Source organism: Chinchilla lanigera, unplaced genomic scaffold (assembly GCF_000276665.1).
Source record: "Chinchilla lanigera isolate Chin_1 unplaced genomic scaffold, ChiLan1.0 scaffold00006, whole genome shotgun sequence".
Classification (NCBI taxonomy): Eukaryota; Metazoa; Chordata; class Mammalia; order Rodentia; family Chinchillidae; genus Chinchilla; species Chinchilla lanigera.
Window position 1 is genome coordinate 39905378 of NW_004955407.1, and position 27425 is coordinate 39932802.

A 27425-nucleotide genomic window follows, 5' to 3' on the forward strand; every position below is an offset into this window, starting at 1 on the left:
AGTACCTAGAAGTGGCGTACTGGGTTAAGGTTTTTGAGGGCCCTCCATACTGAGTTCCACGGTGGCTGTACCAGTGTACGTTCCCACAGCAGTGCGGAAGCGTTCTGTTTTCTGCAGCCTCGCCAGCCTTTGTTGTTTTCTGACTTCTTGATGATGGCCCTGCTTCCTGGGGTGAGATGGACTTCCACGGTTGCTTTTGCTCATGGCCAGCAGTGTTGGACATTCTTTCCTGTATTTTTTGGCCACTTGTACTCTGAGAAGTGTTTGTGCATTTTAGTTCCCCCTCTTCTGAATGGGTCTTTCCAAGTCTCCACTTGAGTTCCAGTCACTCCTACCGCTTCCAACGGTCCACTCCCTCAGCACACCTTGTGGTGTGGACCGTAACGTGAGGGGCTGCCCCATGTGGTCGGGGACAACTGTCCTGTCCTGTGCATCATGTGAGCTCTCCTGGGTTACACAGAACAGTCCCCAAAGAGTCCCCTGCCATTGTGCATTCAAAACCCTTGCATCCACAGGCTCTGGTAGAAAATCTGAGCGGGAAGAAAATAGTTCTCTGGGTAAGGTCGCAAACCTGTCAGCCTGACGTGGTTGGAAAGGCAGGGGCCAGTGTCCCCCACCCAGGTGAAGGCGAGGTTGAGGGCTCCAGGCGGAATCTGCTTTGTCTCTAGGAAAGCCAGGGCAGCTGAGGGAGGGCCCGGGAAGGAGATGCCACACAGCACTCTGCTGAAGTGAGCACTGGCTCTCACACACCTCTTGTGCCTGTCTACCTGCCTGTTTGTCAGCCTATCATGTACCTGTAGGTCTGTCTATCTGTCTATCTGTCTGTCTATCTATCTATCTTTCTGTCTATCATCTACTTACCCATCCGTTATCTATTTTATCATCTTACCTGTGGGTTTATCTATCGCTCTCTCTGTTAGCTCTCCCTGCCTTGATCTATCTGTATACAGACATACGTCTCTATCACCTATCATTGAACTAATCTATACCTATCCTCCATCTATTCTCTCTTTCCCTTCCTCTGTCACAGAGAGGAAAGGGAAGCACAGAGCATGCCAGAGAGGGCGACCAGCCTTACCCCTGCGCTGTGAGGGCTGCCACCCGAGCTGTGATGAGCTCAGGCTGCCTGGGGACAGCTGGGCGTGGCTGTCCACCTGAGCCATGTGTGCTTGCCTGCTGGTGGCCAGAGGCTCTCAGCCCTCACCCAGGGAGCTGGCCTTGTCCCGGCTCTGGCTCCAGCTAATCCCAGGGCTTGGATGCGCTGGATCTCGGAAAAGGACACTCTGACTCAGCCTTAGCTCAGGGCCGCTTTTCCCCTCGGGCTGTGGGGTGGGGGTGGGGCAGTTCTGAGTCCAGCTGGGGCCCAGGTGTCCACATTAGGGAAGTAGGGGGCCTGTGGGGACACTGACCTTCACCGGCCTGGAGGAGCTTTAGAGACTTTCCTGGTCAGGCTGGAGGGTTTTATTTATTTGTTTCTACTACTCTAAAGGAAAATTGCCCAGTCAGCGCACAGCACAAAGGGGCGCTCAGCCCGCACCTTCCCTTCCTTCCAGCTGGGACCGTTTTTCCAATGATCGCTACATCAAGAGTGGGTTCGACCCTCCTGCCTCAGCAGACACGGTGCTAACCCCGCCTTGCTGGACTACAGGGTTGCAGTGTGGGAGTTCAGTCTAACCATGAACGTCAGGACTCATTTAGTCATGAGGCTGATAAAAACCCAGGCCCTGAATCCGATAGGAAAATCTCATTGGCCTCAGGGGTGCACAATGTCAGGGGATCACCCTGTGATGCTGGCTACCCCTGCCTCAGCGCCTGGAGCACCTATTTAAATTGTGTCTCTGTGAGCGAGCAAGAAACAGTAACAGCATAGGTAAACTGCGGCCTGTAGGAGCATAAAGCCATGCAGGGCTGGGGCTTGGTGCACACCTGTCATCTCAGCACTCTGGGAGGCTGAGGCAGGAGGATCTAAAGTCTGAGCCCAGGCTATGTAATTTAGTGACTTAGATCCTGTTTCAAAATAAAAAATATAAACGGGCCTGGGGGAGCTCAATGCAAAGGGCCCAGGTTCGATCTCCAGTACTGCAAAACCAAACCAAACCAAACCAAACCATGGGCAGAAAATATGGGAAGTGTCCACCCCCTGTCCTCTCATTTCAGTGTCTCCCCCCAGGTTGGAGTTCTGGCAGCCCGAGGACAGCGGGTTCTGAACTGCCCGGATGCCCATGGTCTTGTCCTGCGGGTGGCGCTCGAGCGCCCGAGCGTGTGTCCTGTCGTGAGCCGCTGGCTTTGCTTACCTAGCACTGTGTGTGGGGTTCCCTCTGCAGCCCACTGATTGCCTTGTGTGCGCATTTCTCTCGCTGCAGATGGCCAGAAGAAAGTCCAGGAGGAGTTCGACATTGACATGGATGCACCAGAGACAGAGCGGGCGGCGGTGGCCATCCAGTCCCAGTTCAGGAAGTTCCAGAAGAAGAAAGCTGGGTCTCAGTCCTAGCGGGGAGAGCCCCTTCCTAGTTCACCCAGAGACCCTGAGTCCAACCGTCACCTGTTGAGAAATTAAAAGCATACCACCGTACAGAGAAGTCATCCACACACCATGCACACACGCACTGCAAGCCCAAGATGCATGTACAGAAACCATACTATTTAGCCCCTCCTCGGCAGGGGCAGGCAATGAAGTCGTGAGTAGCTTAATCTCTGTGTTTATCTCCATGACCTTCCCCCGACCCCGCATCCACTTTCCTTGATGTTGTAATAAAACAGAGTTAAACGAGTGATTCCGGTGTGGCCGTTGCCTCTCTTTATCTGAGTCCGGGAAGTTCCCAGGGTTAGAGGCGACTGCAAGCCAGGTGCCTATCTTCCTCTTCTCTGGTTAGGCACTTCCGTGCTGAGAGTGAGCCATGTGCTGTCAGCCTCCTGCCGCATTCTGACAGTGCTTCCTACCCAGGGTGGTGGCAGGATATTTTCTTCTTGTGACAGGAATGCAGCCCTGTACACCAGGTGCCAAAGCCTCAGAGGTTTCTTGGGGGATTATGACTTATTCGGGGAACAAAAAGTGGGCAGGGTGTTGCACCTGTGCGTGGAGCATGACCCAGATGTGTTCAGCTCTCCAGGGGGGACCCTCATGCCCACCTGCGGGTCTCTGCACCCGCGTGGCTGGGATGCTGTCCCCTGACACCCCCACGCCCTCCAGCTCTCTCCTGTCATCTGCTACCTGCGGGGGCCAGCCTTCATCGCAGCTGTCGTTTGGAGCAGCTGGCTGGCTTCTCTCCCACCCTGTCCTACCCTGCGAACCTCAGAGATAAATTGTTTCCCACACTCATGGAGCCCGTTCTGTGGCGAGGTGGTCTGAGCCCACAGAGTCAGAAGCCCATCTATTGGGGGTGCGAGTGCATTGGGAAGCAGGTGGAGGAGCCCCCGCCCCAGAGGGACCCGTGGCTGTCATTCGAGCTCTGCCACAGGGAGCCCTGATGTAGGAGTCCCTGGCGTTTCCCACATCCGGGCTCCACACGGAGTGTGCTGTGCCCACCCTCGATTCTTCCCTCTGCCTGCTCCGTCACTGGGTCTCAGGCCACAACGTGAAGAATGGCGGGAGGAGGAGGGAGGTGTGCTGTGTGAGAGCGCGTGTGTACCTCGTGTGCAGGCGTGTGGGTGTGATGTGTGCTGGGGTCGGATGAGGCAAAGCTGTTCCCTTTGGGGCCCATTCTATGGTCATGTGTGCACAGGTTGAGAAGGATTGGCACACAGGAGAGGTCTTTTGCCACAAAGCTCCCCGGGAAGACTTTGTGCTGTGTCAGGAAGCCCCCTGCCTAGTGCTCCAGGCTGTGTTAGAGACGGCAATGTGCTTGCACTTCCTGGATCAAGTCCCGTGGCACAGCACTCTTAGGATCGGGTCAGCCTGACAAGCAGCAAGGGCAGCTCGGGGTGGGTGTCCCCTGGGAAGAGGACAGCCTCCAGAGATGGCCCCCAAATCGGATGGCTTGAGATGTCCCCCACAGCTACTAGTATAAACTAGAAGAAGCAGTGCTTGTGTTGTGAGGATGGTTCTCCCATACTTGCCCTCCCGGCACCCATTGTTCTCTCATCCTCTGAAAATTGCACTAAAGGAAGTGGGGGCCTCGCCTTACTGAATGTGCCCGGAACCTGGCAGCTAGTATGGGGCTTCCTGGCCTCAGACTCCTGGGGAAGCTGCCCCAGTTCTGGGCAGGACACGCATCCCACCTTACCCCAAGCAGAACGTGCGAGTGGAGCATCTGCCCTCCAGTGACCTGAGGCCTGGGATGTCTCCTTCAGCCTGCTGGGGGCCAGAGGATGAGGTGAGCTGGGGCAGGCTGAGGTCTAGAGAGGACCCTGGAAGATAGAGATATGCCTCTCTCAGGGGTGTGAATGATTTTTTCATTTTGAATGATTTCTTTTGAGTGACAGGGAGGAACTGAAATTTTCCCTTCCCAGGTAGACCTGAGGGCCTGAACTCCAGTGGTAATGGGTTAAGTTAAGTCAGAAGCCACAGAGGGCCAGCAGAAGCAGTTGATTGTGACTCCTGGCTCCAGAGGACCTCTTTCCCAAGGGCTGCAGTATTCATCCCTGGGAAGAAGGGAGTCCTTCAGGGTGGGCACAGGGGCTTGGCAACTTGGAGAGTCCCTAATGCATTTCCTTCTGTGCCAACTTACCTAGTCCTTATGCATTTTATTTAACCGGTTCTTACCGAAGTCCTCCTGTGTACGTGGATGTGACACTATGGCTGTGCAGCAGGATAACCCTCAGTGTGGTGCACATACGCAATGTAAACATATTCACATGGGAGTGTTTTTATTTTCTACTACTGATTCTATTATTACTACTACTGTTGTTACTATTCTTTGCAAGAAGCTGAGAAAGCCCATTTGCAGAGAGATGCAGGAAGCTGTAAGAGAAGATTCAAGAATCAACAAACACGAGTTCAGGAGAGATGGAGGGCAGCTTCAGCCACAGTAGTCATTTGATTGCAGTGAACAGGGCCCTACTGACACTAGCTAAGAGAAGAGAGTTATTCAGGTGTCACAGACATCCAAGAATAGAACATCCAAGATACCCAAGAAGAAAATAAAAAAGAACACCACGGGCAAGCAGAATCACATTCGCTTTCTAAATGAACTGTGGCACATGGGAAGAATGGAAGTCTTTATGCTATTGTCTTTTTAGCATTTTAGGACTTTTATAAAGTCATTAAGTAAAGTTTTATAGTTTTTTCATATAGTTCTTGAACTTTTCTTTTCACTCTACTTCTAGATATTTCATAGTGTTTGCTGTCCTATTTACCCGAGGGATCTTTAGTTGGCTTTGTTATTACCTAAGAAACCTGCTTTTTGTATATGTAGCTCTATAATCATCTTACTGAACTATCTATCCATCTATCTATCTATCTGGCTATCTATCGATCATCTTTTTTCCCTGTACTGGGGATTGAGCCCAGGGACTTTGACTGAGCTATATTACCAGCTTCTTTTTTATTTTGGGGAAAGATCTCATGAAGTTGCTGAGTTGTCCAGGCTGGGCTTGAACTTGGGATCCTTCCAGAGTGAGGGGATGACAGGCATGCACTATCATGTTGGCCTGTACATGATCATTTTTTTTTTTTTTTAGTAGATTCTTTTGGATTTCCAGGTAGACCATCCTATCATTGGCAAGGAAAAATCACCTCATCTTCTTCAGCCCCTTTTTTTCCTGTCTTGTCCTTTTATGCTCCATCCTGTGTCCAAGAGGAGGTGGGGCATCCTCCCAGTCTAAATAGTAATGCTCACCTACACAGCATCTGCTAAAGGCTCAATCGTGTAGGTCATTTGTTTTGGGTTAACTGATTTTAACTGTATACAGTCCTCTTTTCTCAAGTCTTGCAGGCCTCCTGCTGTACTTTGGAATGTATAGGTGGTATATACTCTGAAGATTCACCTAGATTAACCTGTGTAGATTAGTATAATCACAAGAGGAGACTGGGGAGTCAGGAAGAGTTCAGGGTTGGCTAGAGCTCACGGAGGATTTGTGTTTAAGGAAAAGATTCACAGTAATGTCATCCTTAGGAGATTTCCCTCAATTCTGACTCAAATCCTGGTGAGCAGGCTCTAGTCCCCCGCTTAGTCTGCACGGTTTGGTGTCTCAGTCAGCCAGGGCGACTGCAGCAAAATGCCCCAGGCGGGATGGCCCAGCCTGCAGGTATTTATTGTACTCTGGATCTGTAACGTCCAGCTCACCCTTCGGTGTTGTTTTCTGTGATTTTAGCAGACTGGATAATATGTTTGATTTTATTTACCACCCCACTCCTGCACTGCAGACTTTGGTTTATCCTCACTTCCTGCCACAAGCCCCTCTGGTTGCTCCTCTTCTGCTGCCCCCTTTTCCTGTGACTGTGACAGGGGCTTCAAAGAGCAGCCATTCTGTGAATCACGATGCTTGCAGAGGACGGGGCGGTGCTTCTCGGCTGGCCTTTCCTCTGAGTGAAAATACTTTGACAGCAGAGAAAGTATACAGCATTCAGTTAAATGGAGAGGCCTCCACACTTCCTTACGAGTTCCCGTGCAAGCCTTACCAGTGCTGAAAAGATCGCCGTGCCTGTCTACTTTTCACTGGTGCAGTCGGCACCCAGACCTCTAGCTGATCACGTGGTTTGGACCTCACCTCGGGCTCATCTGGCCCAAGCCAGACTGGCAGCAGACCTTCTAGTTATTATCGATCCAAAGACCTAGATAAAGCTGATGATGGCATGGGCGCTCACACAGGTGTGCAACCGAAGCATTTTCATGGGCATCCCTCTGACTTTAGCAAGTGGCACCTGCTTCTTGCTTCCTAGCACATTCTCCCAAGGCAGCCAGAGTCATCTTAAGAATGCGAACCTGGTCCTATCATCCTTTCATGCCTTCCGGCCCCAGACCTGAATCCTTCACTGTGTTCACCGCCCTTCTAGGATAGAGGCAGCTTCCTGCGTGGGGCCACCCCTCACTCTCAGGCTGTTTCTGTGGCCCCTCCCACACGGTCCCGTCCTTCCTCCCAGAGATGTTTGAATCTGCTTCTCCAGCTTTTCCCCTTTTCTTTGCATCTGATGAATTCTCATCACCCTCTAGCTCTGAGCTGGTGTGTTGCTTCCTAGAGTGGTTTAGATAAAACTCAGTGATAGAGGATAACCACCCAGTCCCAGTTGCCTGTACCCAGTGGAAGTCGATTTCTTACCTGCAGCAGATTTTGATGTGGTGTCCTCCTGTCCTCTTCATTCTCCACACAGAAAGGGATGTCCAGGGTCTGTGATGGACCAGACCCACAGGGCCCTACATCAGTTCCATGGGCAGGAAGTGGGAGGGCCTCAGCTATTTGCAAGAGATGGTGGGAAATAGCACCTATGTGGGTGTTCTGGAGGTAGAGCGAACAGGTTTGGGGAAATGAGCTGCAGCTTCTGTCACTGCCCCCATTCCTCTATTGGGGCTCCCTCTCCCCGCATCAACCTCCCTCTTACACAGCTGTCCCCACCCACCTCTGCCTCCAGCACCCATGAGGCGCTGCCTTTGATGGCTCTCAATACAGCTTCAAGTTCACCCCCGCTGATCTAACCACCAGACTAACTCCTGTCTCCTGCACACAGCTCCACGAGGTCAGGGGCATAAGTAGATGCTGCGTAAATACTTGTGTCAAGAAGGAATGAACTAATACGTGCCCACTTTACAGAAATCGCCTCCCCAACCTAACCAAGGGCAGAGGCATCGGAAATCACCCGCGTTTCCCGTCAGTGAACAGCCAACAGGGACCGTGTCTTGGTCAGAGCCCCGGTCAGCATGAAGCTCTCAGTCCTTCATTCTGCTGTCTAAAGAGGGTGTAGGAGCCACCTGAGATGCGGATTTGCTCATCATCCCTGTCCACAACCAGCAGACGTGGAGTGGAATTCAGGGCAGACAGGCAGCCCAACACAGGGGCATTTGTAGGAGTCCCCCAAAGACTCAAACAGCCCTCAAGCCCATGGAGACCTCAAGGTCAGCAGGCACCTGCACTGGCAAACCCAGGCTCTGCTTATCCGATTTCTTCGATTGCTCCTGTGGAGCCCATCGCCTCTTGGAGACCAGCCTCGCTGTGAACAGCAGATTACCTTGGGTTTCAGCCTGACCCACTCACAAGTCCTGGGGTCATCCTGGGAAAGACCCATGATGTCTTCCTGCCTCGGTTTCCCCCTCTGTAAGATGAACAATAAAGCCCCCAGGGTGGGAGGGAAAGCTGTACAAGGTTGCTTTGTGGAGTTATGTCCTTGTGCCGGGGAGCAGCAAGCTACTGAGTGCTTTAGATGCAGTTTCATCCGCTCTTCTAGAATACGTGCTGTATCTTCATTTTACAGATGAGGCAGCTCGGGCTGAGAGCGGACAAGGACATGCTCAGGGTCATTCAGCTAGTGAGGGAGGAGGCTGAAGTCCTCAGCGGGGTCTGAGGTCTTTGAGCCCCTCTTCGCCTGCACGAAGCACTGACGCAGATGCTTTGTAACTCCCAGAGCTTTCTGACAGGGGGTGCTGTTCAGACTCTGCAGTTCCCAGGGACTCCATGAGGCATCTCTCAATGACTCAAATCCCTTGGGGTCGCCCCAGTCTTTGAATCTCAGTTCATACTGTTAGAAGCTGCTGGGTTTGTGGTTGGTGCCAGCAATAAGAAATGGACGCAGTGGTATTCACTGTGTTATGTTCCTTGCAGCCTAATACTCGGTGTCGTCCTGCAGCTTACCTGTGCTACAAGTATTCACCGTTATCGGCTCGGCTGGTGCAGAATCCCTGGAGTGGGGAGGCTGCGGTGTGGCCCTCCCTACAGAGACAGTGCTGAGTGACCATGCTGGGCTTCAAAGTTGTGGCACGGCAGTGAGGCTATTGAGGTGACTGTGTGTCATCAGGAATGCAGGTACAGCCACACTGTCCCCCCACAGTCCCTCAGGGAGGCGCTGACAGCTCTAGAGAGCCCACAAGGCCATGGTACCTGCTGCTGCCATGAGCAGACAATGGTGGGGAGCCTTGGAGGCTGGCCTGTGGCCAGCGCTGGCTGTCACCTGGTCCTCTCCTGGGTCAGGTAGAGCCCAGCACTTTTTGCAACCTGTTTGTAACTGAGCCAGTAGCCTCCGCCATGCCAAAGCGCTGAGCCAAGCAGATAGGCAAAGTGGCCATGTGCGTGGCTCAGTCAGCACGGAGCGGCAGGCTGAGAAGAGCTTGCAGGCTCTGCACCATTTGTTTCCAGCCCACAGAGGCGGCGACATTCCTCCATGGCCCCCACCTTCCACTGCAGTGGCTTCCCGGAGGAGGGCGGGGTCTCCTCGGTGTGAGGTGACTCGGGGCTGTCACGCAGGAAGAGGGTTGTGCTCATCTGGTAACCTTGGGGGACTTCACAGGGAGGCTTGAGGTGCCCTGGGCTCAGCTTTGTGTCTGGGTCACATGAACAAGATGTCTGCGGCTCGCTCAAGAAGGCCGCACTCCCACGGCTCTCCTTTCCGTGGCCGCTGCTCCTTCCTGCAGGCTCCAGTCCTCTTCATAGACCACAGGGTGAGAGCGGCCGGCTGCCTGTTAGGGCCGTCTTCCCGCCCTTCCGGTCGTAAACACACTGAGCAGATGGCATGGCTGCTGGGCCGTGCTTCAGGGCTGGCTCATCTGGTGCAGCAGAGCCCACCAGCCAGCTGATGCTACCCAGCTCCAGTTCCCCACCAGGCGGCTGGCCAGGGGCCCTGTTATCTGCTCAGATCCCTGGCAATGGAAGTGCAGGAGCCAGCAGAGGCAGTGGGTAGCAGCTCTCTCCGCTGTGCTGCAGCCCAAGTCTCAGAAGAGTTGAAGGAGGAAGGAGGCAGCCCCAGAGTTGAAGCTCAGCACTGATTTCCAGGGCTGATTTTCACAAAAAGGCTCTTTTTCCACCCGGAACATCTGGATGAAGCATCTGGGGTCACCTGTTACAGCACTTCCTGGCGCAGGGACTGAGCTTCATCCTTGATCAGCCATCCTCCGGGTCCTGCCCCTTCCTGCGTGGTTCAGGACAGATCTATGTCCAGCTGTGGGACGGGACAGGTGGGATAGATGTCACCACTTGCAAGAAGGGACCAGATAACTGACACCTGTGGGGACAGGAAGGGAGGGACAGCGCAGGGTCTTGGCCATACAGACCACCTTTTTCCCATGCAGCCGACACCTGCTCACTTCTGCCACCATGGTGTCTCCTCCTGGTCTGGGACGTGGGACCAGTGTGACAGCAGATGGCTCCTGTTGTTGCCCATGTCTCTCCAGTACCTACCCTTTCAGCTGGTGCCAGAGCTTCTCCCAGGCAGCATGGGAGGCTCCTGGAGGTGACCTATATGACCACTGCTTAGCATACTTCATGGCCAAGCACGATGCCTTGTGCTTTTAGAGGATGAAATTCCAGCTCCCTCACCCCTTAAGAGAGGTCACTTCGAGCTTCTGACAGGGTGAGAGGTTCTGACAGGGTGAGTTCCTGGCCATACACAGCATGCTGCTCGAAGATGCAGTCTTGCTGGACATGGTGGAACACTCCTGTAATCGAAGCACTCGGGAAGCAGAGGCAGGAGGATCGTTGTGAGTTTGAGGCCAACGTGGGCTACAAAGTGAGCTCAAGGCCAGCCTGAGCTGCATAGAGAGACTCTGTCTCAAAAAGACAGAAGAAAAAAAAAATGATGCAGACTTTCCTGACTTTCCTCCCTCACACCCCACCGTGCCTCTGCACAACCATCAGACAAACCCCTTGCATTCAAAGCCTGGTCTCCACATTTGCTTCTGGGAGAAACCAACCCAAGACATATGGCCAGGAGACATGTGAGTATTTTTAGCTCAAACTTGATTCCAAGAATTCCACACCATATGGACCATAAGTTTTGTTTACATCATATTTTTCACAACTTTCTTTTATTAAGAAATCAGCTTCTTCAGATAAAATGGACAAGGGTTGACTTTGCTTTTCGTCCTTGGAAAGCTGTTTCCCTTCCTGGACAAGGAAGTCTCCCTGCAGCGATGAGGTGAGACGGTGAGTGAGATGGCCTGGCCGACCTGTACCGTCGGGACCCATCGAAGTCCTAGGGACACAGACAGAGATGCGGCCTCGTCTTCCCTGGAAATCACATTGCTGGGGGAAACTTAAGATGTAAACTTAAGAGGAGCGTGGGGAGCCTTGCTAGGCACGTCACAGGGGAGCCTGTGTTTATGAAAATGTGAATGTGTTCTGGGAATCAGGCTGGGAAGCTGGAGGCTTCAAAGCAACACTGGGGAGGCGGAGAGGAGGAGACAGGACAGAGCCCAGGGGAGGCCATGGCATCCGTAAAGAGTTGAGTGCTTCTGTGTCACCTTACCTTCGTGGCCACAGGACATCCAGCCACTCACTGCCCCTCTGTTCCTTGGGGATGACCAGGGGAGCTTCCTGCTGCCCTTTCCGTTGGCAGAGGGTGGGTTCCAGGAGCTCCTGAGACATCCCTCGCGTGTGACGCCTTGGTCCCCCACTCTCTGGGTGCGCGGATGTCACAGAGCTGTGTCTGCAGCTTGGGTTAAAGCAGGGATGCGCTGTCCACGCAGATGAGCCTGTCCTGCCCCCAGCAGTGCTGTCCCTCGCTTGTCACTTGTTCTTTGATGAAGTCCCTCTTTTCTCTTAAGCTCCAGATCACTCTCAAAAGAATCCTTCCACCCTCAGAACAAGTCCTTGTGTTGGTCCAGCGTCACTCACCTCCAGACTCCCTGGCCTGGGGGCAGTGTCTTCCCAGGAAAGTGCTGGCCAGTGCTTCTGTGGTGGACAGGAGCTCTTCTGGCCCTGGCCACAGGGAAGCTCGGCTCTGTGTCTGCAGCTGAGCTGCTTCCTAGCCCTGTGTGATTCTAGAACGACGCAAAGTACCCCGGGTAAAATCAGTTCTGTTGGGGGGTGAGACTGCTTTGGGGTCCCTCAAAATTTTCCAGAGTTGCTGTTTGCTCTTTTTTTATAGTTTCTAAGCCCTAGGCTATGATCTGTTACTTTTCTCAAAGGGAAACTGGGAGTTCTCCCTGGGAGATTCTGCAGATGTGGGTCATCTCTTTTGGGGAGGAGAGAGCTTGGATAATTACATGGAATCTCCAGATAGGTCACACTGTCTTTATGTCACTTGAGACTGGATGCTTTGTCTGAGCCCAGTCATTCCTGGGAGCTTCTTTGTTTTCTCAAATGAGGGACAATATTTTTCTCAATATGAGATCTCCCTGGAAAATTAGGTTGGTGTCTCTCCTTGGGGTTCTCGGACATTCCCACTCTGTCTTGCAAGAGGAAGTCTGACTTAGTCTCTGAGCTTACAGGAAGCCCAGCAATTTGTAGGACTAGGATGGGGCTGGAGAACTTGTGAGGGTCCCTGTGCCCCAGACACACATCCACTAGTAAGGTCCAGAATTTGACATCCCCTGGCCTGCCAGCCTACACTTTTCCCGGATTTATTGCTATTCTGATTATTCTTTCTTTCTGCACTGTACAGAGTTCCACTTTAGATTGCTCAGTAATGAGAGTCATTTGGTCAGGACAGTGAATGCTAGCTGTGTAACAAGCAGCTCCTGCATCTCACTGGGTGAAGACACGAGAAACATGCTTCTCACTCCTATGAAATCTGATGGGCAGGGTGCAGAGATCCTGGACAGGGCTCCTCAAGGAGTGACTTGGGGCTGCAGGCTCCATGCCCGGACCTCTGCATCTCTGGGTTATTTGTTTAGAGAGAAAGAGATTGGGTAACTGCATGGTGTGTCCTGTCTCTGTCCCTGTCCCTGTCCCAGGTTGCCACAAAACCTTACCATCACCTGGGTAGCTTGATGGCAGCCACTCACCATCTCTCATGCTGAGGCCAGAGTCTGAGGCCAAGGTTTCGGCCCTCTTGGCTCCTCCTGGACACTCTGAGGGAGGATCTTTTTTTTGACCTCTCTAGCTTCTGCTGCCTGCCAGGGGTCCATGGCATTCCTCAACTTGTGGACCCAGAGCTCTGGCTCTGCCCCAAGCTCCATGTCTATGTGTATCTTCCTTGTCCTAATTCCCCGCCTCTTATGAGGACATTTGCCATTGGGTTTAGTGATCATCCAGGATGACCTTACCTTCTTATTCTTAACCTAGTAATACCACAAAACCCCTATTCCCAGGCTGTCTCCAGAGTGCCGGGTGCTGCTCTTTCCAAGCCCTTTTTGTCCTGAAAAAGAATGGGACAGGAAATGAAGCAGCAGGGTTTTACATCTATTGAAGATATTACCTGTAAGAATGGAAGGGGAAAGGAGTGCTCTGTAGAGTGAGTTCAGGCCAGTAAGGAAGAAAGGGAGACAGACAAGAAACCCACTGTGCAGAGCGCAGGCCGGTGAGGTTCACAGCGGCCACAAACTTAGTGGCCGCCGTCTCTGTAGCCCGATGCTGACGTCTGATCTAGGCCGTCCCGTCAAAACCCAGCTGGTCTGGTGTCTGCAGAACTGAAGACAGTGTTCTCTGGTTTGTATCACGTGCAAGGCTTGGAAGCTGCACTGCACATGTCTTGAATCTCTGTGATTGACAAGTCACACGTGCTTGCACAGCTGGCTTGTCACACTCTAATCTTCTGGCCCAACACAAGACTCCCTGCACGGTTTCTAGGAGTTGTGGCCAGGATATACCTTTTGGGGAGATACCGCTATTCTAGTCACTTCACAAGGTATTTTATTTTGTGTTGTCTTTTTGAGATGGGGTTTTGTTATGCAGTTCAGGCTGGCCTCAAACTCTCAGTGATCCTCTTGCCTCAGCCTCCTGAGTGCTGGGATTACAGGCATGTGCCACCCCACCAAGCCACAAGGTTTGCTTTATTATTGGGACCGGAGATGGCACCAAGTCCTCCCCCATTCTGTTGGCCAGGCCAGCTCCCATAGTACAGCTCAGGCTGCTGACACACTGGGTGCTGACACACAGCACATGCTCATGGGACACTTTCTCCGCACCTCACACCCTCCAGAGGAGTTTGCAAGGACTGCCTCATTTTCATTCTCGCTAGAACCTCTGAGGTAGGTGCTCTTAGTTACCCGGTCTTCAGATGAAGACACGGGCACAGAGTCACCTGACACCTTTCCCAAGGTCATTCCCGAAAGAGGGAACCACTGCTCTCACCTGACCGTGGGCCTGCTGCCCCTAGAGGACGCGACCTCTAACTGCACCTACTGGTGGCATTCTGACCTTGTGGGACACAGCTGCCCCTCCCCCATACATCCTGAAGTCTGTCCCCAGACCTGCTCCTATCTTTGTGTCGGAGCTGGCTGCACTGAGCGTTTGTGGGAGCTTCCTATCCTTTTGCTATTCCTCCCACCTTGGAAGTGTCTCAGCTTCCCTGTCCCCACAGTGACCTCCTCAAGGACAATTGGTGACCCACAGCAGAACCAAAGCTCCTACTTTCTGGCCCAGGACCTGGATGACACCCATCCGCAGAAGTGACAGTGCAGCTTTCTCAGGTCGGTGGGAATGAACGCCAGAGAAGGGGAGCTGGGGGGCAGGCCTGGCGCGTGCGCCTCAAGCTCAGCTATTCGCTTTTGAGGGGGAGAAGACTGCAGATTTATCTCCATTTTGGCTGCTCTCAGAACTGCATCGCAGCACCCCTCGCATAATCCACACCAAGCTGCACGACATCCGTTGGCAGCACGTTTGAAGCAGATCCAACTACCTTGTCAGAACGAGCCAGAGAGCATCTTTGTAAGCAAGAAGGCCTCAGCTTCACGGTGGGTAGGGAGGAGGGGACCAGGGTTATTTTTCCTCTCCTGGCTGCCCCCTCTGCTCTGGAAAATTTTCTGCTGGCTTGCAGAGGCCAAAGAGAGAAAGCCAAGCTTGTGTTACTGTGCACTTTATTATTGAGTATTGATCCAGATCTGTCTTGTACACAGATCTGGAGATTATATACATATAATCAAATAGATATTCGAAAAAAATAAAGACTAGGTAAGGGCGAGGTTGGTGGAAGGGCAGGACAAGAGAATAAAAGAATCAAAGAAAGGAAGAGAGCCTGGAAGGGGAGAGAGAAAAGCAACAAAGCAAGTGGGTAGCAAAGGAAACCCCCCCCCCCCACAGCTTGGTTTCAGTGGTCAGATAATACGTGAATGCATCTCTCATCATGCCCTTGACATCCACACAGTTAGGGGATACTTGTATCTGCTAAAAGTCCTGGCAAACCCAATTTCACTTTCTGCAGAGGCAGTAGGTTCCCTCCCCAGAGCCGGAGAGCTGCGGTCAGTCAGTGATGACCTGGATGACACCCGAGAGTGGGGCATCAGTTCTCTCTGCTTCTGCTACGTAGGCATCACTGTGCCAAGGTTGTTGAAGCCACATGAAGGACATGGCCAGGCACAGGTTGCCCTTGTGGGGTACCTCAGCTAGGCACCATGGAGTTTGCTTTCTAATGGAAGTGACAGACAAGAGTCAAAATAAGGGTAAAGTGGGGTATATACCACATGTAGAGGGGAGGTTGACATGCACAAATGTATGACCACTACTACCAATCCAGCTACCGCCATCACCACCACCACTGCTGCCATCACCATTACTATGACCACCATCATGATTACCACCACCACCACCATCACCATCACAACCACTGTCACCACCATCATCACTGTTACCATTACCATGACCATCATTACCATCAGGACCGCCATGACCACCACTCTCATCATTACCACCACACCCACCACCTCCATCACCACCACAACCGCTATCACCACCATCATCACCATGACCATGACCATCATTACCATCAGGTCCGCCATGACCACCACTCTCATCACTGCCACCACACCCACCACCTCCATCATCACCACAACCACTGTCACCACCATCACCACCACCATTACCATGACCATCATTACCATCAGGACCACCATGACCTCCACTCTCATCACTGCCACCACACCCACCACCTCCATCATCACCACAACCATTGTCACCACCATAACCATCACCACCACCATCCCTACCGTGGACAGGCAGATGCATGCCATGCCACGTGTCATTTCAAGTGCTCACATGTTTTATCTCATGAACCCCAACACTGACCCTATGACCATCTCCACTTGTAAGGCATGTTTCAAGCCACTGGTTGTATTTTAGATTCAGGGATTTTAGGCTGTCTATTTTCTTGAAATTCTTGGAAGACAATTCTTAAAGCACAAAGTGGTTTCAGCTGTATTTTCTTAATCATGCTTATTGTAAGACCCATGGACCTTTACTCAGTCTTGGGCAGAAGTGCAAAGAGAATAGACACCTGCACCTTTATCTGGCAAAGACAGATTCCAGTGCAGTGCTGCAGCATACAAGTGTGAGACATGGTCTGTCCCTTGGAAATCTGGGGAGCATTGCCTCAATAGGTGTCTGTCCTTCATTGTTATGACTCTCACTATACTGATAAAATTATTTACGATAGAACAAATGGAGCAATTTGCTTGAGAAATAAAATTGGTGCTTAAAAGTCTGACCTGTACAGGAACAGAACATGGAAGAAAATGGTTTTGAAAACACCTTGTTCTCTTCTGAGTGCTGAATCTGCCTGTGCCACCCTGCTGCCTCCATTAATGCCCTCCCAATGTTTATGGTCACTTCCAGTTCCTGATCTTCTCAGCATCCAAACTCTGACCTGTGCTTCTGACCACTCTGTTCTCTCCTTCCAAACACTCCACTTCCCCTCCACATTCTTTTTAGACTGTGCCTCTAACTCAGCCTAATTTTATCAGAGTTCCTGTCCTCTCTTGATGTATCACCTAGTTTTTTTGGTGGCTGTTAAAGTTTACTTTAAAAAATGTTATGAAAACAGCAGGGCTCTGCTCCACTGTTTCTTGCTCCCTGTTCTTTGTCTCTAAGGCAAATATTTCAACTTTTAAAAGCTATATCTTTGAGCATTTATCTCAATATTTTTGAGACAGGCTTATGTGAGGTTTTTTTTTTTTTTAGTTTTTCAGTTTGAAGGATTGCATGATGACATCTTAAACAAAACATGAGCATTGGCCTCTGCTCCCATTCTCCCCTTTCTTAATATGCCTTATGCTTTGGTGTTTATTTATTATGCTGATATTAATGTAACCACAGCTGAGTCATTCAGTGTACTGTCATTGCATTTTCTTTCCTGAAGTTGATAATTGTCCAACTTTTCCTTAGCTAAGTACATAATTTTAGTGTACCACTATTTTAATACTATTTCTTCTAAAAATATATCTTCCCTTAATATATTCAAGGGCTCAAGTTATGTATAATTTCTAATTTTTTCTGAAACATTCCTCTATCTTCCTGCTCTGATTAGAGCTGCAGTGTAGCTTTCATCCCACAGTGACTATTTGCTATCCCTCTGGCGGGTGCTTCACCTTCCTCCTGGGTAGAGTTTCTGTCTTCTAATTTTCAAATGCTCTTCTTTCTTGGTTAGTTTCTTCATTTTGATGAAGAAACTTTGGGTCCTTCTAAGAAAGATCATCTAGAAGGTATTGAATTTTTTTACATTTTTGAAGATGTATTTTTTCTTAAGTCATATAATTGAGTGATAGTTTAGCTAGGTATAAAATTCTAGACCATGAACAATTATTATTTCAAAAATTTTATTCTTTTAAAAAGATTGATTTATTCATAAAAAGATTATTGATTCATTATTTATGGATAATATTCATGCATTAAAAAGTGTATAGTTTTTGATAATTGTGCATAGTGGTATAATTGCCACAGCAATCAAGATACAGAATAGTTCTATCACCTTAGAGTGCTTCCTTATGCCTCTCTGTAATCAAACAGCAGGCAACCACCGCTCTTCTTGATATCACTGTAGTTTCTTTTTCTCCAGAATTTTATACAAATGAAATCATGCAATATATAGACTTCTGTGCTTTTTTTTTCATTTAGCATAATGACTTTAAAACTCATGGTGTTGTGTATCCTCTTTTTTATGGCTGAGAGGCATCCTTTAGTATGGGTGTACTGTGATTTGTCCCTTCACCAACTGATGGGCAACTGGTTTGTATCAGTTTGGATATTTCATTAATAATTCTGCAACAAACCTTTACAGATAAGTTTCTGTATACATCTAAGTTTTTATTTTATTTCTTTCTCTATATGGGATTGCTGAGTCATAGGGTAAATTTGTATGTAAGTTTATAAGAAATGGCCTAACTGTTTTCCAAGGTGGCTGTACCATTTTGCATTCACACCAGCAATGTATGAGATTTCTAGTAGTTCCACATCCTTGCCAACCCCTGGTAATGTTTCTTCATACTTTTGAAGGTGTTCTTTACTATGTTATGGCCTCCCAAATTACTGAAGGGAAACCCAAACACCATTCTAATGCCCAGTCCTCTGTGGCATAGTTGTTGCCCTGTGACCTTTAAGGTTCTTCTTTTAGGTCCTGCTTTCCAATTGTTTATTGGGGTCAGGGTCTCTGCTCCAATTGTACTAGTGTCTAACGGAACTTTTCCCTTGGAGTCTCAAGCCCTTCAGTCCTGGAAATTTCTTAAATTATCTGGCAATTTCTTCCCATCAATTTTTTTTCTCAGAACTCACTCTCTAGAGCATCTATTATTTGAAAGTCAGCTTCCTGGAATGATCTTTTACTTAGTTACTTTTATTTTCTATTTTTTACTTTTCTTTTACCTTGTCTTACTGGTTGGAAGGCTTTTTTCAATACTTCTACTTTTTTCCACTTTGACTTGATATTTTTAGTTACTAGATTGATTTTTTTATTGTCTGCATGTAATTGTTTGTAATCACACTTTATCTTTGTTTTGTTTTGACAGTATACACTCATATTTACAGGATATTAGTGCAGATTTTCCTCCAAAAAATATGTTATCACCCCTGCGTCCTCCTCTTTTCTATTTCTTTGATTTATAATTTGTCTTTCTTTTTATGCTAGATAAGTGATCCTCAGCTGAGTGGAGATGCGTGCAGATATTTTATCCTCAAGGGACATTTGGTGACCTCTGCAAACATTTCTCATTGTCACTGCTGAAGTAGGCTGTGTTAGCAACTAGGGGGTGAGGTCGGAGATGTTGCTGAGCATTTTGCTCATGACAGAGAATTGTCCAGTTCCCAAAGTCCATAGTGCAGAGCCTGAGAAACTCTGTGCTACTGGATCTTTTGTCAGATGTCCACTGATCTTTGGCTATCAGTTCATATTTAAGGTACAGAACATTTAAAACTACCCATGGGAAAGTCTCATAGACTGATGACTTCAAAGTAGGGACAGGGAGGTCTGGCTGGGTTTTCCCACTGTTTTGTGTAGCTCATTGCCAGGGCTCCAGAGAAATTCTCAAGCTCCCCCTATCATAAGTGTGTAGGGGGAGAGTGTCAATCTGGTGGTCTGTGTGTTCCCAGCAGAGGAGAAAAAAGGGGGCCAGGGGTTTCACTATTCAGTGTGAAAGCTTCTGTCTTGACCCCAGGTGCACTTCAGGAGAATTAATAAACTTTAGCTTTCTGCTAGGTGGAGGTGGAGAACTCTGGACGTCCCAGATTTTGAGTCAAGTCCCTGTTTTGAGTGACAACTGCTACTGCAGTAGTCTCTGTACACCAGCTCTAACCTCAGCACATCCTCTCTGTGACCCATTCCTTCTTTCCACGTTGACTCTGCTGGTTCCCCCAGGAGCTGCCACCCACCTTTACATTCTCTTTAGAGTCCACCCCACTGCCCGCTGTGTGTGCCCTGAAGTCTCAGCGACAGAGGATCTCACTGGTTAGCTTACTGAGAAGATCAAAGCCACTCCACGGTAGCTCGCTACCTGCCTGTTCCTCGGGCCACACATCCGGACCCCATCTCTTTCCCTGATCTTGGTGAAGATGTCCTGGTGAGGTTAGAGAATGTGGTGGATGTTTAAATTAAAAAAAGCACTACTGTGAAAGATGCATTGTAATGAATCCCCCTCAAAATACCACTCCTCACTTTGAACACACTTATTGTACCTTTCTGGACACTTTCTGAAGCAGCTCTGAAAGTCCTTTTGTATGAGCATCTTTAGTTGCGCTGTCCTCACTGCCTTGATGTCCTGAGTAGACTCAAAGCGCTTCCCTTTCATGGTCACTGCGATGCAGGGGAAGAGCCAGAGGCAGTATGGTGCCAGGTGCGGTGACTGAGGTGGATGAGGACTCACTGCTATGTTTTGGCAAGCTCGCTTTCCCACCGGCTGGCTCTCCTCAGCAGCGCTCAATGCATTTTTGATCACACCTTGTAAAGACACTCAGGAAAGAGGACTCCAGGGCTGCTGCAGAAAGCGGCCAGAACGAAAGGATAAGTATATTCAGAGCAAAGGGAGTATTTTGACAGGGAATGGAAATGTGTCTTTTACCGGACAGCTTTGTAATAAATTTAAATCTTTACCACGTATTTTGGTCACACCTAGTACCTGCACCATTACCAAACTGCCACTCTGTCCTGCCTGCTGCCTCACCTCCTTCTGGTCTTCACGGTGTTGCCCCCTCTTTAAAAAAAAATTTTTTTTTTTTATTTCTTCTTCATCATAGCCCCTCTCCCCTGTACAAACAGGGCTAGACTTGCTCCCTCTTCAAAACCAAATTGTCCCATGACCCTGGCATTTCCTAAGACTCCTATTTTCCCCTTTACAGCTGAGTTTCTTTAAGACCCTGTCTGTCTCTTGAAAGCCCTTACCCCTCCTCTGCTAGAAGTTTGGGCAGGCTCCACTTCGACCCCTGCAGCCCCTGAGGATAACCCTGGCTCTACCCTCTGGAGACAAACCCATGCCCCTCTGCCCTCTCCTCACTCTTCCTTCTCCGCTGACCTCTTTCCTCCCTTTGCTGGATCTCCACTTACTCCTGCTCACTAACAAGAGGGGCGGTTTCTTCCAGCTTCCCACGCCTTCCTTCCTCCTGTCCAGGACAATCACTTATACCCCTGGCTTCTGAGCTGGCTTGTATCCAGATGTCTCTCCAGAGCCTCATGTGGTCATTGGTGAGGCATTTGGAGGTGGCTGGATTTAGGGTGTGAATGTGGATTAGGGTGTGATAGTGGGATGAAGAGTGTGTGGTACTGGATTAGTCCACCAATTGGCTTATCCTGGGAGGTCTGGGTGAGTGGCGATGGGGAAGCCCCATTCTGGGGGTGGGTGGCACCACCCGAAAGGCTTTGTAGCCTGGGTGGGATAAAGAGGGAAAGGAGGCTGCTGTGCTGCTACTGCTCGCTACTTCCGGCTTCCTGCCTGTCATGCCATGGACTGTTTCTCCTCTGCCAGGCCTCTCTGCCAAGCCCTCTTGCCTTGGAGCCAACTGACTATGGACTGAACCTCTACAAACTATGATCCCAAATAAACCTTTCCTCCTCTCGCTTGTGGGTGTCAAGTATTTTGTCTCAGCAACAAGAAAAGTAGGACAGACGTTATTCAGCTGGCACCCAAACCTCATCACCAGGGTCCTTGGGCTCCATTGAAGGGACACCCGAGAGAAAGAGCCTTTGATTTTAGGTTGCATACATGCACTAATCATATTATTTTCTGCCTTTTATGATGTTTTGCTATTCTGGGGCCTGGAGAGACTGCCCTTCCCAGGACTCCTGAATTGTTAGAGAAAGCTGGCACCTTTGAAAATACCTTTGTTATGCAAATCCCCCCAACCACTCCTTTATCTAACACAATGCCAGATCCACAGCTCCTGTGCCATAGGTCACCCCAAGACCAGGTACAACATGACTGCCCAGAGCCTGCCCAAATTATCCGACAATCCAACCCTGAGCTTGTCCAGCCAATTCCTTGCCGTGGAAATCCCAGTCCAGGCCTGGGCAGCTTCCCCCTCACTCCTTCTGCCACCCAATGGGCCGCCCTCCTCCTGGGCCCACAGGCCTGGTATGCCCCCTTCTCAGGAACAGCAAGTCATAAAGTCTTCCCTTGGCTTTGCCTTCTCTGTGTTGTCTCTCAGCACCTCTGCCATTTCAATCTTGACGCAGTGGCAAAAGACAGAAGTGAACGCTGCTGTCATGTGGGCTGGGGACGACGTCCTGTCACCCTGCGGCAATTTCGTCACGAGCTCACCTTGCCAGCTGTGGGAGCAGCCTCTCACCTCCGCAAAGCAGTTGGGATCTCTGCCCTTCTTTCACATGAAATTCTTCCCTTACTCTCTCTTAACTCCTTACCTTTTAATACCCCTGAGCTATTCAAACATTTCTGTGTCCTAAATTACCCTGAAATTATATTTTGTAGATTCTTTTAAATTCAGAATAAAAGCCTTGAGTTTATTCTGGCTCTCAGAGCACAAAGGAACGAGCCCACCTCCTCCCACCCCACACTTGCTCCCGGACTCATTCTGCTGCCCCTTGCGGCCCCTTTGGGGCTCAGGTTCAGCTGGGTCCTGGGTCGCACTGCAGTCACCTGGGGAGCTTTCCAAAGGCAGCGCTGTGCGGGCTCCTCCCTGCTCCAATTACGGGCTCCTTTCACAGAGCCTTTCACGTGGGTCTAATGTGCTGCCAGAGCTGAGCACCACAGGTCCAGCCTGGTACTTTCTTCTTTGCTGTTTTGTTCTTCCTGGCTAAGACCCGAATCTTCCGGTGACAAAACTCTCATGGCTCTCAAGCTTTAGTGCCAGTTAGAATCATGGGGGACTTGCTGAGACGGACCTCAGAGCTCCTCTGTGGTGTCCCTCGCACGGCAGGTCCGCCCAGGGCCTGGGGGTCTTCATTTCTAACAAACCCCAGGCACTGCTGCCCTTACTCCGGCCTGAGACGCACACTTGGAAAATCACTGCTCTGCTCTGCCTGAGTGTGTCAGGCTTCTGGAATCTGCTTCTTAGAGGTAGGGTAACCAGCCAGTTCTATTTGGTCATAGAAGCCCCATGTCCCAGTAACCCCTAAATCCTGGGAATACTGGGATAGTTTGTCTCCAGAAAGTATGTCCACACTCCCAGGACCTGTGAGTGTGATCTTATTTGGGATAAAGGTCTTTGTAAATGTAATCACATTAAGGAACTTGAGAGGAGATCTTTCTGGATTGACTGGGTGGCCCCCACATCCAGTGACAGGGGGCTTTGTAAGGAGGAGGCAGAGGGCAGTGATCCCACAGGATGAAGGGGAGAACGAGTGACCACAGATGGGAGCAGGTGCGAACCACGGGGCGCAGCACCCGGCAGAGGGGAGGAATGACTCTCCCGACAGCCTTCAGAGACGGCAGGTCCTGTCATCACCTGGACTTTGGACTTGTCCTCCACAGCTGAGAGATAATATACACCTCCCTGCCATTTTAAGCCACCAGGGTTGGGAGTTTATGACAGCGGCTGCAGGAAACCGATCGTTACCCTATCCACTACTGTTCTAGAGGGCACACAGGCAGGGGTTCTTTCTCTTATGCTATCCATTCAAAGTGAGAGATTCTAAACATACTTCACCTCCACAAAGATGAGTCAATTGACTAACGAGTCCGTGAAGACGTTTCCCAGAAAGAACAGGCTGGAAACCGACAGAGCACAGCTAATCTGATATATTAAAAGTGTTGAAGATTATCTGCTGTCGGTCATTAAGCAGCAAACGACGTAAATAGAATGTTTATTAATATTACATACACGGCCCTGTGATACATGCAGTTGGGCGGTGCAGAGGCGGGGCACACCAGGGCCGGCTCCGTCAGCTCTGTCTCCCCGCAGGGCCTGAGGCCACAGTGTTTGAAAGCTGATGGGGAAGACACACAGCACAAGCTCCAGAAGCTGCCCAGCCTCGGGTTGGCCTGGCTCACTCTGCCCTGGGAGACCACGTGTGATCACCGGCTCCCACACCTGCACGGAAGCTGAGGCCTGGCACCTGCTGGACTCAACTTCTGGACGTGTGGCTGCCTGCGGGCTCTCATTTGAGCTGGCAGTGCTCCACACAGAACTTACTTCAACGTGGTGCACGGCGTCTTCTCCCTTAAAACTTCCTCAGCTCTGATATATACATTTTGCTGCACATAGAGATCATCAGTTACTTTTCTATTTCTAAGTTTTTATTACATATACTCCAGGTATACAGCACAATGTATATAGCAAAATGGTTCCTGAAGTCCAGTAAGTTGACATTACCTCTCATTTCACACAATTACTTTTTCCTCCCTCCTTTCTGTCCTTCCTTCCTTCCCCCTCCCCCCTCTCTTTTTTGTGGTAAGGGCACCAAAAATCTGCTCTCTTTTAGCTAATTTTGGGGACCATGAAATATTATTATCTGTTGTCCTCAGGTTGCACGTTAGATCTCTAGGCAGAGTCAGGCGAACGACTGCGTGCTTGTGAGCCTCAGCCTGTGTCCACTCACGTTTCCCAGGTCCTGATCCCTTTCTACTCTATATTCCTACACAGCCGTTGTTTGAAATTCTGCCTGTGCGTGAGGTCATATAGCATTTTCCTTTCTCTGTCTGGCTTCTGTCTCTGCCCGGCGTCCTCTGGGTTCCTGTGTGTCGTTGTGAATGGCAGGATCTCTTCCAAATTATTTAAAGACAAGAATCAGGCCATCTGCTCGTCCTCTTTCCAAACCTCCAGGCTTGGCATCAGCAAACAATAAGAGCTTGTCTGGTCCAGGCTATTAAAATAGCCGTTCCCCGCTATTTAAAAGAAAAATTAGTACTGAGCCTAAATAATAAAAAACCTTTCTGGTTCAGCTTTGAAGTCAGTGGGGTCCCCTGAGCGGATCTTAAAACATGGATAAAGCTTCTAGGATGGAGAACTAAAGCTCCGTGCCAGGAGCAGGTGGTGGGGTCAGGGTCAGAGCTGAGTCCCGGGCCTTCCCACGCGGTTACTCCCTACGTCTCTGCGGAATGGACACAGCCCAGGGCCTCAGCAGACCCAGCAGCTTGTAGTGTGAAGAAAGCTTCTGGGATATTTTTGCATCGAGAGATCTATTTTGAAGCTCAGCTGTCCCAAGGGCTCTGGTTATTATTCCTGAGACCATGGAGGAAAAATTCTGTTGCATGTCATGTCCAGCCCAGGGCAGCCCAGGCTCACAAAAGGTTCCAAGTGTGTTGGAAATCTGGTGTTCTAGCCTAAAAATTCTCTTGACCTTCACATGCCGTTCTCCAGTGCTTGCATTGTAAGTTTCTCACCGGGGAACAAAATTAGCCTTTTTGGAGGTTGTACCATTTCGCACTCTACTTCTGCCTGCTTGCACATGGCTCTCAAGCCCAGCAGGGAGGACAGGTGCAAGGACTTGTGTTAAAATAGTGATTTCAGAGAGGGGGATGCCCAAAATAGCTTATAAACTGCAAAGATGTAAACTGCAAGACTTAACTCTCCCCACTAACTCTACAGCTAGCTATGGGGGATGATGTTAGGGAAAATAGAAGGAGCACCTTGCTAAAAATAGAAGGAAGCTGTCAAAACCCAATGGGTTATTATACCAGGCTCTACAACCTTTTCCCAAAAAATAGAGCTGTTAGTAAAACGCAAGGGGACCCTAATACCCAGGTGCACTGTGGGAGCTGCTGGCCGAGGGAGGGTAACATATAAATGCTTTGCTATCGATAATTTAGAGGATGGCTTCTGGGATTTACCTGTAAATTTTGTTGAGACTCTCCGGTGTTGAGAAGAGAAATTGTTTCTGGATTTTCTTGAAGTTAAAGTATGCGAAGACTGTGAATGTGAAAATGAAGAGAAAACTAGAAAACCTCCCCTAATAGAAAACCATTTGTAAGGATTTCAGATGCCAAAAATCTTCTATCAATCACTTTGGTGCAAAGAATGGGAAAGTTTCACGTTGGTTCTTTCTAAATTTCTAACTGGATTCTTACGGCATGTTACTCAGTGCCAAATGCACAGTGAGTTTTGTAAAATAAATTTCTTCTACCTCAACCAGATCAAAAGGAAAAAAAAAAAAAGAGAAAGAAGAGCAAACAAACGAACAAACAAACAAAAAAATCAACCAATCAACAAAAGAAACAAATTAAAAAAAAAATCCCCAAACAAAACAATGTACCTGATGGTTAGGCTTTGATTTCTAACAACTGATGGTGTTCTCTCCCTGCTTTCGTTTGAAGAACTATTTCCAGAAGCTTATACATTTTTTTAAAAACTTGGAATCTCCAGCTAATGTCACGGAAATGGAATTAAGCTTATGAAAAGTTAGTTTCTTTCTAGTTTTAGCACTCTGAATAAATACTGCAAAAATTGATTTTTTTTATAAATTCTGACCTTGGGAAGTCATCACTTGTGAGAGAGTAAGATGAAATAGCAGTTGCAAAGAATTACAGGAGCCTGCTGACTCAGGTTCCAAATGTAAATGGTGTTTCTAAGTGTTGAATTGGATGAAGAGTAGAGGGAAGGACGGAAATGTAGAGTGTAAATTTTATGAAAAGTGGCCCTTCTGCAGATACAAGAATGAAGTTTATCTGAGGAAGAAGACACCTCTGTGAATGTGGGGTGAAATTATGGAGCCACGTTTTGGGGCGTATCTCATACACCTCTTGGGAAATGACCTTTCAGGTGATTATAACCACGTGTCCACCTAATACTGCACTCCACACCGTCCCGATCACCCTGCAAACACACACCATTTGTAAGTGTGCAAACTTGGTCAAGGAGGAGGTCGCTGTCATCCACAGATGTCCTTGAGACATTTCCCAGGTCAGCTTTTCCTCAGCTGTCCCCAAAATACACTTTGTTCCCTGTAATGATTTATGGATAAGCTGAGCAGTCAAGTTAAATCGGATGTTCTTACTTCTGCTTTTGAAACGCGCTGACTTGATGCTTTCTGCCTCAAATTTCTCAAGCCAGGTGGTCTTTTTGGGAAGTCCAAGATCTGTAAGCTTATATATTCTCTTTAGCTAAAAAAGAAAACAGACAGGCATTTATAAAGGAATGACTTTTCAAAAATGTTGTCTATTTTTATTTTTAACAGTCTGAAGAGAAATTGCAGAAGGCTGCTTCCTAGTAAGGAAGTTTACAGCACGAAACTTTTCTTTAAAATTAGCTTAAGGTAGGAGTCCACAGAGAGGAGATGAAATGCAGGAGGCAGAGGCAGCATCCTCAGGTCCAGGCAGCAAGGCAAGGGTTGGTGTCTGTCTTCAGCCCTCTGGCGCCAGTGATCTTCGTCTCTGTCCACCCTGAGGCTGTCATTAGGAGCCTTCTCTATTCTACAGCGGCCCAGAATCACTGTGCCCAGGATCTTGGTCCGTGCCACTCCCGATGACCACTCAGTGGGCTTTTCTCCATTGTAGGCATGAGCGTCACACCCTGGCCTAGTTTCCCGGTCTCCTCATGGCCTCCCCGCCCCCACTGCGGTTTGACTGTTCTGTTACTAGTGTTCAGGCCTCCAAGGTCTGTTAGACTTCCACCACCTAACTTGATTTTGCCTGGCACCGGTTAAGCTCTTTCTGTGTGGCTGTGTGCACACATATCGCATGTATTTTTTCAAGTCTTGGTATTGAGCTGCTGGACGCTACTAGATACTCAATAATGTTCATCTCTCTAATCACAGAATTATTTTATGTGGCCCCAGCTGAGGCCTCCTTCTTTCTTCTCACCTGCAGCGGTACCTTGGT

At 49.3% G+C, this 27425-nt stretch overlaps 1 protein-coding gene across 1 annotated transcript in view; it reads left to right on the forward strand.

Moving 5' to 3' along the window:
• The window catches only part of Pcp4 (Purkinje cell protein 4), a 55123-nt gene extending 52349 nt beyond the window's left edge, over window positions 1-2774 (forward strand). Inside the window, exon 3 of the mRNA XM_005375850.2 lies at window positions 2364-2774. Coding sequence (XP_005375907.1) covers window positions 2364-2491 — 128 coding nt within the window. The 3' untranslated portion in view covers window positions 2492-2774. The remainder of the gene's footprint in view (window positions 1-2363) is intronic.
• The last annotated feature ends 24651 nt before the right edge of the window (window positions 2775-27425 follow it).